The sequence below is a fragment of the Lactuca virosa genome, chromosome 8 (genome assembly GCF_052849685.1).
Source record: "Lactuca virosa cultivar CGN04683 chromosome 8, Lactuca_virosa_CGN04683_v6, whole genome shotgun sequence".
In the NCBI taxonomy this organism is placed as follows: domain Eukaryota; kingdom Viridiplantae; phylum Streptophyta; class Magnoliopsida; order Asterales; family Asteraceae; genus Lactuca; species Lactuca virosa.
The window spans coordinates 343,543,371-343,555,103 of record NC_136433.1 but is presented as its reverse complement, the minus strand read 5'-3'; the positions used below and the strand labels follow the sequence as shown (position 1 = coordinate 343,555,103).

Below are 11,733 nucleotides of genomic sequence, written 5' to 3'. Positions count from 1 at the left end.
ACTAGTTTTTTGTTATATGACGTCTGTTATATGACTTTTGTTACTTTAACATGTTACATAATTGTTTGTAACAGGTCAAGTATGGTTTCTGATGGTGAAGTTGTAGCTTTTCTTTTACTTGTGTTTTATTGGTTGAGGTCAAACCGGCGCAGGCTAATCAGAATTCATAAAATTAGAGATAACGATTCAAGCGGGTATGCGTATACGCAAGATTTGATGTACGGAGACCCTACACAATGTTTCGATATGATGCGTCTTACACAAGAGGCATTTGCTTTATTATGCAACCATTTTACCCAAAAAAAATTGGTTGCAAGCTAGTAGCTTAATAAGCATTGAAGAGAAGATGGCTATATTCTTACATGTTATAGGACATAATGAACGTTTTCGCGCGGTTAAGGGAAGATTTCATCACTCCACACAAACGATTCATCAATGTTTTCACGAGGTCCTAACGAAAATGATGTGTTTTGCAAAAGAAATTATAGTACCAACAACTCCTAATCCAACAAGACATAACTCAGAACGACATAGACGGTTAAAAAATATTTTTTCCGGAGCAATAGGTGCATTAGATGGAACTCTTGTACATGCGGTTGTACCCATTGATCAACAAACTCGTTATAGAGGAAGAGGAAAAGGAGAATGTTTTCAAAATGTAATAGGAATTTGTGATTTTGATATGATATTCACCTTTGTTTGGGCTGGATGAGAGGGTATAGCACATGATTCAAGAGTTTTGAAAGAAGTTGCATTCAATTCGACTTCTGGATTTCCATTTCCTCCACCAGGTTTGTAATCTTTATATAACTTTTATTATCTATCTTCTTTATATAATATGTGTCACACTCATTCAATCTGTATGTTTTTATAATTATTTAGCAACTTTATCCATCGCTATATATAACAGCAGGGTAAAATGGTCATTTTTCATCACTCAACACATTCAGTCAGATGTACAATCAAACAATAAGATTTCTTACTCAGTCAGGATTTCTTACCCGGACAGACCTTTCCCAGTCAGCACTTTCTCAATCAGCAACTATCAAACGGGACCTTAATTGTTAAGTAATACTAATTTGTTTTTGTAGTTTGATATTTTAACTTATATACTTACTTTGTAGGATGTGTGTGTTAACGTTTTTCTCCAAAACCCAACGTTTGTGACGGAAATTGGAGATATTATCCACTCGTTTAAGAACCAAATCAATAACAATGGGGAAGACGAAGACGCCTAGCTAGTATTTCTTGTTTTATGTTATGGATGATGTTATTTTGGATTTATTATATAGTTTATTGATGGTGTACTTGATGTTTATTTTAGATTTATTAGATAGTTTATGTAATGCGGTATATTTGATGTTTTATGTAATGTTATATGTATTGTTTTATGTTATTTGATGTTTTATGTAATATGGTATGTATTGATTTCTGTATTTTTATAAAATCTGCATTTTATAATATATATAAACTAATATCATATATACATTGTTTTAAAAAAAGCATTAGCGGCGACATGCACCAATTGCGACGACGCCTACCTCCGGGAAGCCTTGCCGGAAAAAACTCTGACCACTGGCCGGAATATTAAAGTGACGCTAATAGCGACGCCACGGGATTTTAGCGACGACAAATATTAGAAACGATACAAATTGCGACGACATTTGAGTATTAGCTACGAGGTAATAGCGACGACATGTCGTCGCAAAAGGTATTAGCAACGATTTTAGGCATCAATTGCGACGTTATTTGTCGTCGCTAAAGGTCAGGTTTTTTGTTGTGGCATATCTGCGTCCGAGTCCATATATATATATATATATATATATATATATATATATATATATATATATATATATATATATATATATATATATATATATATATATCTTCGTCCGCAGTCCATATAACAGCGGACGCGTAGTTTCTCAACTGTGGACGGATGACTTGCAAGTTCTCACACATTTTTTCGTTCTCACAATAACTCATCTCATATATATATATATATATATATATATATATATATATATATAGAGAGAGAGAGAGAGAGAGAGAGAGCTTGTATACCCCCCCCCCCCAAATCATAACTTCAAACAGAGAAAAACGACATTAAATCGGTCATATAGAAGTGCATTCAAAAAAAAAATCTCGAAATAAATGTGCACATATGAAAGTTATTTTTGACGAACATATGCACTTCCGATGTTAATGCATATATGCACTTTTCATGTTTGCACATTTTTTTCGAGAACTTTTTTTGCGAATGTACTTGATGACCGACTTATTGTCTTAAGTCACTTTTTTATTTTTATGTTTTATAAAAAAAAGTTCACCCGAAAAAGTTCGAATAGTTTGCGGGAAAATATGAGTTCGCAAAAGAACCTGACCATATATATATATATATATATATATATATATATATATATATATATATATATATATATATATATATATATATATATATATATATATATATATATATATATATAGGGAGGGGAAGGGTTATTTGGAAAACAAAAAAACTCTAAAAAACCCTAAAAATCATAAAAATGCATAAAAAAATACCTAGACATTACAAAACTTTTTTTTGAATTTTTTTATCAAAAAATCGCAGCCTTTTTGACAATTTCGCAGAAAAAAAAATAAAAAATTATTTTTTTTTTTTTTTTTTGTAAAAAAAAAAAAAAAATTTCAAAAAAATTTTCAGCGATTTTATGTTAAAAGCTGCGATTTTTTGATAAAAAAAAGTTTTGTGATCTCTAAGTATTTTTTTATGTATTTTTATGATTTTTAGGGTTTTTTTGTTTTCCATAGAACCTAAACCTATATATATATATATATATATATATATATATATATATATATATATATATATATATATATGGGGATAGGGAATATACATTACAACCCCACCTAAGCTTAGGTACTAAACCTCTAAAATATGTCGTTTTAACATGCTAAATATGCCCGGTTTGGGTTCACTTGGTAAATATATCATCCTCCATAACATTTCTTTCTTTCATTATCGTTTTAACATCTCTGTTTTCTTTCCTCAATTATCGTTTATTACTTCACCCAAGTGAACATTACTAAACCCTAAACCTAAACCCTAAACCCTAAATTTAAACCCTAAACCATAAACCATAAACCCTAAACCCTAACCCTAAACCCTAAACCCAAATTCTAAACCCTAAATCTAAACCCTAAACCCTAAACCTAAACGCTAACCCTAAATCTAAACCCTAAACCCTAAACCCCAAACCTAAACCTAAACCCTAAACCCTAAACCCTAAACCCTATTGTGTCGATCTTGAATTTACATCTTGAAGTATTAACCGTGAATCCATTAACCGTAATCTTTATATTGTAAAACAATGTATTTTCAAGAAGTTTAGTACCTAAGCTTAGGTGCGGCTGTAATGTATATTCCCTTTTCCCTATATATATATATATATATATATATATATATATATATATATATATATATATATATATATATATATATATATATATATTAGAGTAATTATTTTGGGCAAGCTCATTCTTCTTTTATTCATCCACATAATATTTTATTTAATGGACGATTATACCCTTTATTTAAATATTGGGTAAATTGTATCAATCGTCCCTTATGTAAATGTCAAAAACGTGTTTAGTCTCTATTTTTAAAAATAAACTTAGACCGTCTCTTGTTTCGTTTAAAGTTGCACATGTCATCCATCGCTAGTTTAATTTTACACGTTTTATCCTTTTATGATACATGAAATGACTAATCTACCCTTTCTATTCCTTTTTTTATTTATTTCTTACAGTTTTATAATATACAAAATAAAATAAAAAATCCCCCCCCCCCCTAAGTCTTTGACGGAAAATAATCACCACCCCCTAACCTCTAACTATTAATATGTGCTCGAGTGAAGCAAGAACACCAAGAAAGAGACGCATCAGGTGATCAATTGGAGGGAGAAGAAGACAACATCTGTGGCGAGGCTTGATGTGGGGATAAACAAGCAAAATTAGAATTTCAGTATGTTGGTGGTGGTTTGGAGTTGCAGACAAAGACAACCTTGATTTATCACCACCACCAAGAACCACCGGTGTTCCCCTTTAAACGTCGCACTACATTATTGTCCTTCTTATGCCCTAAATAAACCCGTGAACCTCCGCCGTTGAAATCTATGGATGGTACATCGCGTTGGCCTCGATTGATCATAGTAGATCACCAATCGACGGTTAGGGTTTCTGAACATTGTGTTGACGTCGAGGTTGTTGTAGAGCGTGAATCGGGTGAGGGTGGAACCGCCGATGATGTACCCCTTTAGATATGTACCTCGTCGTCTCAGATCCGTAGTCCGTCATCGTCTCCGATAAGCTTCAAGAAAGCCTCTAATTTTGTAGGTTTCGTCTGTATACCTGCCGGCAAAGTCGTCTTCTTCCGGCGACATCATATTCCTCCGGCGATTTGGTCAATGCAGTTGAAGAAAGGGAACTGTGATGGTGTTTGAAGACCGATGGTAGTGATATATATTTAATTTAATACACAATTTCTTTTAATGAATTAATAATTAATAAATAAATCAAAAAATAAATATGGCAAAACGGTCTTTTTATGTCCAGAGGGATGAAGTGTGCAAGTTAGGTTAATTTTTGAAAATAAAGACTAAACACGTTTTTTGCATGTGCACAAGGGAAATTGTGACGAGCAATTTCCGAACATTGCATTCTATTGAGATGAGTTTATTAGACTGCAGCTTTGAAGGAGGAAGATTAAGCGTGTTGTGTTTATGTGTTGTAAGAGAATCAAATCAGCTCCCAAAAAATGCTGATCAAGAAAGGGAGTGTGGACACGCATTATTTGCAACAAGTTCATGATGAACTTCTGTCTTCAAAAAAATCCCATGGAATAACACCATCTGGTGAAGAAGAAGTCAACGATCTGGTATTTTTTAGTTGATAAGTTCTTAAACATTACTATATCACATTGTTCTATATATACACTTTGCATTACGTAATGATTTCTTCCATTCACAACTCAAAGATGGAGAGCATGGCGCAAAGGATCCAACATGGGAACAAGAATCGGGCAGATGAAATGAGAATCTATAACGAAATGAGAAAAGTCAAGGAAACAAGAGAAATGTAAACTGCACCAGAACCAAACAATCATAATTGGTACCCAAGAGAAAGAGACTCAAAGCCAGATATAGATTCGCAAAGATTCATACAACGCAGGATAAATGTAACCCTTTCTTCTTCATAAATATATCTCAGGTCTCCATCATATTGTAGTACTAATCTTATAATGTACTTAAAACAGAATTGAAACTTGTAAGAAACTTGTAAAGGAAATGAAAATGGAGCTAAAGGAACGTCAATCTAGATTTATACGACTTCAAACAGAATTGAAACTTGTAAGAAAGAGCATCACTTGTTTGAAGAAGGAGCTTAAACATGTTGACACAAAGAGATCCAAAGCCTATAAACATGCTTACGAGCTTGGAGTGCAATTCGGTAATACGCAGAGGAACTTGCACAAATAGGTGATGTTAATTGTAACCAAAATAACCACAAAAATTAAAAAACCAATGCTTGAACTTCTAAGTTACGTACTTGTGAGTTGTGAGTGTTAGGGTTGGGAGAAATTGTCTAAAGAGAATTCGTTGCCTTTTATGTCGTTACATCTTTATATTATTAAAGAAATTAGACTATTTGATGAATTTGATACGTTTGGTTTTATATGTGCCGTATACGTTTGGGTATTTATTTTGTCTTTGTTCAAAGTCCAAGATATAATAGTTTGAAATATGCAAAGAATCATCCTAACGCAACTCACTCTGTATTACACAAAATGAAAAAATAAATTATACTATATCACATTATATGTCTCCATTTTGGCACTAAAATCTGTAAAATAAAAAGTAAAATAACTGAATTTGCTTTGAAAGTGCATAGATAAAAGGAAGGGCAAAATTGTGAATGTGGCTTTCCAAATATGAATCATTTCCATGCTTTGCGACCACGGAACTGTTTGCCAGCTGTCTTGGCCTTGAGCTTTTTCTGACGGCGTGATCTTTCGATCTTTGATCTTTTGGCAGCTAAAGGCATTGCCTTCTTGTGTTCCTTTTGCTGATTGCTTAATCCACCAGTCTACATAGGTTAAATGAGTTGCATTAATATCTTGGTCTTTTGAATGAACAATAAAAATAAAATAAAATAAATAAAAACAGACCTTTTTCTGCTTGGTAGCAGCTCTTGATTGGTACTTTTCTCCATCTTCTCTTCCTGCTTTGATCAAAGCCTTCCTTTCCTCCTTTGTCATCTTTTTTCTTATGTTAGCCTATATACATAATTGTATGCACATTAATCAATCAATCAGTCTGTAACTAATAAATATTCCTTTTATGATTAAATAAATAGATTTTTCAGACTTACTTCAAGTGAATATCCATCCACTCTTTTCAAACTGAGTTGATCAGAAGTTGGGACCTTAAAGACTGTTGATTTTGGATCTGAAGACTTTTTCAAAATTCCATGATTTGTCAATGCAACCTTTGCATCCTTCTTTGCCTATTTCAGAAAAAAAAAAATTTAAATGTATATAATTAAGTAGCAGATTAATAATAATATTGATGGTGTGTAAAAAAAAGCCACTTACTTTTAGCTCTTTGATTCTCTGAAAATCTTCATTTGAGAGAATACCATCTGTTGTTGGCTCTTCTGTTGTTGCCTCACTCTCCAATCTAGCTCCTGCTAATCTCTTAAGAGCCCTAAGACTTTGATTGGCTCCATCAAGTTCTCCATCAAAGTCTTCAAATTTCCTCTTTTGCCCTTTCCTTTTCTCAGATCCCCTTGAATCAATAGACATCCCATCCACCTCCTCCTCATCATCATCAGATACTTCATCCTCTTCACTTCCCATTTCTTCATCATCATCAACTTCTTCTTCTTCTTCAGATTCCGAACCTCCTTGAGTGCTGATGTCAGCATCGATAGATTCACCATCCTCATCAGAAGCATTGCTGACATCATCATCCTCGTCCAGAAGTAACTCAGCCCCAGGGACATCACTGGGAACAGTAACCTCACCGAATGCTTTTGGTTTTGCTTTTGGATCAGTAGGTCGTCCACGATCCTTCTTTATCAGAAGTGAAGGACAAATCTACAGAAGAAGAAAAAGACAAATTTACCCTTCTACCCTAAAACACAAATAAATTTGGAGAGAGAAACAGATTGATTTACAGTACCTCTCTGAACAATGAAATAAGTGAACGAGCTGCTGATGAAACTGCCTTCTCGTGTGATTTCTTATACAGCACAAGGTCTTGCAGCAAATCCTCTGTCATTAACTGAAGAACAAAAAATATAAGTAAAAAGGGTAATAATAAGTTTTCTCTTTTTTTATTCTTTCAACAAGAAAAAAAAAAAAATCATTCCAAAAAAGCTTACCAGAGGAATACGCAAACATATTTCACGAACAACATTCAACCCAACAGCAATCGACTGCAAAAGGAAATTAAATCTAAAAACTCACATCACTTAAAAATAATATAACCAAAAAATAGCAATAGAAAGATACCTCTGTACGTGACTTATCATGTACAAACTGATTAACTATCTGCTTGAATAATGGTTCAACTGCATCAGGTGGCACCTGGTCCACATAACTTGATCAATTTTTTTTGTATATAATATAATGGTGACAAAAAACACATTCATTTAAATGATTCCAATGAAAAATAAAAGGTTAAATTACATATTACATACCATATCATGACAGGCTTGGACAGCTGCTGCTAGCAAGTTTGTCACATCCCTTTGGTGAGGCTGAAAATTTCACAATAAGAATGATACTAAAGAATATACGTAACAATTAGAGATAAAACTAGTGAATATAAAAAACAACTAGAAAGAAGAAAAAGATTACCTGAACATATTTCTGAAGAAAAGGATAAAAGTTCAATAAAATCAATCTATGAAGTCCAACAGTACGCGCAACCACTTTCACCATCATCATTTTTATCTGCAATATTTATAGTTATAGGGGTGTATGAGAATACATAACATTGAACATGTTATTGGGATTTAGGAGGGAGGTTGTCAAAAATGGGACACAAAGGGGTATATTAGTAATTACCTCAAAACGTTCACTACAAGTTTGAAGTCGTGAGAACAGCTTCTCAGCAAACCCCTGGGCGTCTGTTAAAGCATTAAGTGGTGAATAGTAGTTAAGGTTATCATTCCTTTCTGATGAGATACGTTGTTTCTTTTTCATGCTACGAATCACACGCTGCAACTTTGCTTTCTTTTTCTTTTTGCTGGATGTTGTCCCTGTATTGTTGGCCTATTTTGATGAACATATATAAGAACACTGGAGAAGAAACCAATTATCTTAAAAAGAAAGTAAAAACTGAGCAACTAACCTTGTAAATAGCCTCTTTACTAACAACAACATGATGTTGTTGGATTGCTTCTTCTTCATCACTTGACTCGTCACTGTCATTGTCTTGCTCAATTTTTTCATAATCAAGAAGAAATGACAGAGCTGCAATCATAATCCTGGTGGAAGAACAAAAAATCTTGTGAGTACATTATATTTGTTACATGAAAAAGGACATGTATCGTAAGAATATTTAGATTTGATGAACCTTGATGATGGGTGGAAACATGCCCGACATATAGCATTGGCTGTTCTATCATCAAACCAGACCTTCCTCCTATGGAGATCACATATTGTGACAAGCGACCTCATTGCTTTCTTTTCATCCTCTTCCTGAAGCAACATAAAAAGGATATTATATAGTTGGATACTGAATAAGTTTGACAAAGAGATTTAAAAAGCCAAAGAAATATGTGTATACCTGTAGCATTGAAAATAGAATACTTTGAAGTGCTCTGTTTTCCGTTTCGTTCTTGTGTTTCTGATTCATTCGCTTGATACTATGAATGATATGAGAGAATGCCAATTCTTTTAAAGGCTTATCAGTCAAAACCTGAAGCTCCATGAACAATGCAAGAGTCTCTTTGATGGCAACAATCTGTGAATACAAATGATCCAAGTCATAAACATATCTACCAAAACCTCTTGTAAAATGATCAGTTCCACCCAGAAAGACAAAACCAATCTCTGCTATGAAGTCAATCCTATTGCTTTTAAGATTAAATCTCGACCTCTCTTTCAAAAAAAAGATTAAATCTCGACCTCAATACTGTTACAACTTCAGCACACTATATTTGGTTTGAAATTTAACATACTTTATCAATTATTTATCGAGCATTTGGTAGAACTCGTTTCAAATCAAATTTTAAGTTGCAAATTCGTCGATTTTCGATTAACGGTACAGTTCTTCTATCATCAAACAGAAAATAACTGAACTGAGCGTGCAGTGTGTGTTTTCGTGTGTACATATAGTCAAATATTGATCCAATTTAGATGATACCTTGCGATTTAGAAGAAGTATCAGAGCTTGTGTAACAGTGACACGAAGCGAGGACGGAAGCACGCGAGCGGATGACCTAAGAAATTCCACGAGCTCTTTCGGATAGTTTAGGAGCTGGTTAGGGTAAAAAGGCGTAACGTGAGCCAAGAACATCGCCCGGTCACCGAGGTCTTTGGCAACGGTAGGGTCGCTTCCAACGCCGCCACTGACGACGGAGGTGAAATTTAGTGCCGCCTGTTGTTGAAAAAGTTCTACAGACGACTTAAATTGGCTGTAAATCAAGTTTAGTTCGGTCTCGTAGCCTTCAGGGTCGCATTTCATTTTGGATTGAAGCGTAGGCAGGCTGAGCTTTTCCGACGTTCGGCCTGACGCCGACAACGCATCCGCCGTGATTTCAGTCGCCGGCATCCTTTATTTGATAAGCTACACGATTTCACCTTCCTTGTGTTTGGAGCAATGGACAGAAACCCTAAACCCTACCGAGTACGAAGGTGTTGATGAGGTTGTATATTAGATAACTAGGTTATAATAATTTTTGAAGGTGATAACTAGGTTATATTTTTTTTTTTAAGGAGTTTTGTGTTTATTTAGTCATTTAATTCTTTTTAAGTTTTAAAAAGTCATAGAATTTTTGGTTTTATGTTCATTTAGTCACCAAACTTTTTATTTGATCACTTAATTTTTAGCTTTGTGTTCATTTAATCACCTAATTTTTAAAATTATGTTCATTTAGTTGCCTAACTTTTGAAGTTGTGCTCATATTTATAACTTGAGTAAATTACATGAATCGTTTCTAGTGCAGGTGTTAAAAAACACGTTCAGTCTTTATTTTAAAAAATTAACTCGGACCGTCCCTTATTTGGTTATTTTCGCATGTTTCATCTCTACTTAACCTGAAATTACTATACTGCCCTTCCCACATTTCTTTTTTGATTTCTTTTTTAGTTTGTTTATTATATTTAATATAATTTGGAAAAAAAAAAAAAAAAAAAAAAAAAAGAAAATGTGGACCACCCCCTCAAGCCCTTCTCTTCCATTGTCATGATCCCTCTTCATCACTCTTCACCTACGATTTCTCAAGTCTGTAACTATGACCACAATCCAGATGCAAGAAATCTTTTTTGAAATCAATTGCACAAGCGTAAACCCATATTGTTAAATCTGATACCAAGAATACACAAAATCTGAAAATAAACAAAATCGATTACATTCATTTCAATAACCGATTGAACAAAATCCCGAAAACCCGTTTCCAAGAACTTGAGTTTCAGAAATTGTTAACAGGTCTTGAAGCTCCTACCTCATCCCTTAGCATTCCATAAACCGTTTGCATATCTTGAAATCCCAACTCCAATTGTAACGTTGGATCGGAATTGAGATCGATTGAGGGTGTAATCACCATTCATTGCCAGCACACAAGCTGGTTGGTGGCACTAACAATCTCGCAAACATGTGATTCACCGGAGTCAATGTCTTTGAGAGATGGATCAAGGTAAACCATCTTATACACCGTACTTCCATTATTGAGAAACCTCCAACAAACTAGAAACGAAGTAGGTGGATTCGAGAACGACGAGCTTAATGTGCAAAGGAATCCAACTACACCCACGATTCCAACAAAGGGATACCTGTTTCCGTCATTGATCGGAAGTTGAAATTCGTTGGGCGGATGCAGAAATCATGATCGGTGTTGTTCCATAAATTGTGGTGGTTGGTCATCGGCGGTCTAAATGTTCCAGAATTCGTAGCCGAAGCCGACCACCTGCCTCCCTGACGTCGACGACAACCCAAGCACCAGTAAAATCGGAGCTTTTGAAGACCAACAAAAATATTTTTGTGGAGTAGATGAACTGATGAAGGGTGTGGGTGGTGTACAGGTGACGACCGCGGATCTACATCGTTCTCTTCGTCCCTCTCGCCCTCTCTTTGTAGCTTCGACAGTCCAAGTTGAGAAGATAAATCGATGAAAGTATGGGTTAAAAACCTGTAGTAAGAGATCAAGGGTTTGTGGTATAGGCCTCATTTTATTTTAGTTTTTCAATTATTAATAATATAAAGAAATTAAAAATAAATCAAAATAGAGTAAATAAGGGTAAATTTGTCTTTTTATGTATGATTATGAAACCATATTAATTTTTAAACATATTAATTTTTTGTGGTATAGGAACAAAACGTGCAACTTTTAAACATATTAAGGACGATCCGAGTTAATTTTTAAAAATAGAGACCGAACATTCTTTTGGGCACCTGCACGAGAGGCGATTCGTGTAATTTACTCTTATAACTTTGTTTTAAAAGT

At 34.2% G+C, this 11,733-nt stretch overlaps 1 protein-coding gene and 1 long non-coding RNA gene across 2 annotated transcripts; one reads left to right on the top strand and one right to left on the bottom strand.

Annotated features, from left to right (window-relative positions):
* Nucleotides 1–3,888: 3,888 nt before the first annotated feature.
* Nucleotides 3,889–5,714, top strand: LOC145128653 (uncharacterized). The gene is made up of 3 exons (XR_013717033.1): nucleotides 3,889–4,936; nucleotides 5,036–5,236; nucleotides 5,315–5,714. It is a non-coding gene; the product is annotated as an uncharacterized LOC145128653 (long non-coding RNA).
* Nucleotides 5,715–5,817: 103 nt separating this feature from the next.
* Nucleotides 5,818–9,952, bottom strand: LOC145132381 (ARM repeat superfamily protein). The gene is made up of 14 exons (XM_079067135.1): nucleotides 9,435–9,952; nucleotides 8,856–9,032; nucleotides 8,643–8,767; nucleotides 8,418–8,553; nucleotides 8,132–8,338; nucleotides 7,922–8,017; nucleotides 7,762–7,821; nucleotides 7,574–7,648; nucleotides 7,444–7,497; nucleotides 7,242–7,343; nucleotides 6,653–7,156; nucleotides 6,430–6,564; nucleotides 6,227–6,334; nucleotides 5,818–6,144 (listed from the first exon to the last, which is right to left on the bottom strand). The coding sequence occupies exons 1-14, from the start codon at nucleotides 9,840–9,842 to the stop codon at nucleotides 5,995–5,997; spliced, it is 2,337 nt and encodes a 778-aa protein (XP_078923261.1). The 5' UTR covers nucleotides 9,843–9,952; the 3' UTR covers nucleotides 5,818–5,994.
* Between the last annotated feature and the right edge of the window lie 1,781 nt (nucleotides 9,953–11,733).

Coding starts and splice junctions, on each gene's coding strand:
- LOC145132381 (XM_079067135.1), bottom strand. CDS start 9,842: ATGCCGGCGACTGAAATCACGGCGGATGCGTTGTCGGCGTCAGGCCGA. Junction 7,649..7,761: donor TCCAAGCCTGTCATGATATG/GTATGTAATATG, acceptor TATGTGGACCAG/GTGCCACCTGATGCAGTTGA. Junction 6,565..6,652: donor AGAGAATCAAAGAGCTAAAA/GTAAGTGGCTTT, acceptor TTTCTGAAATAG/GCAAAGAAGGATGCAAAGGT.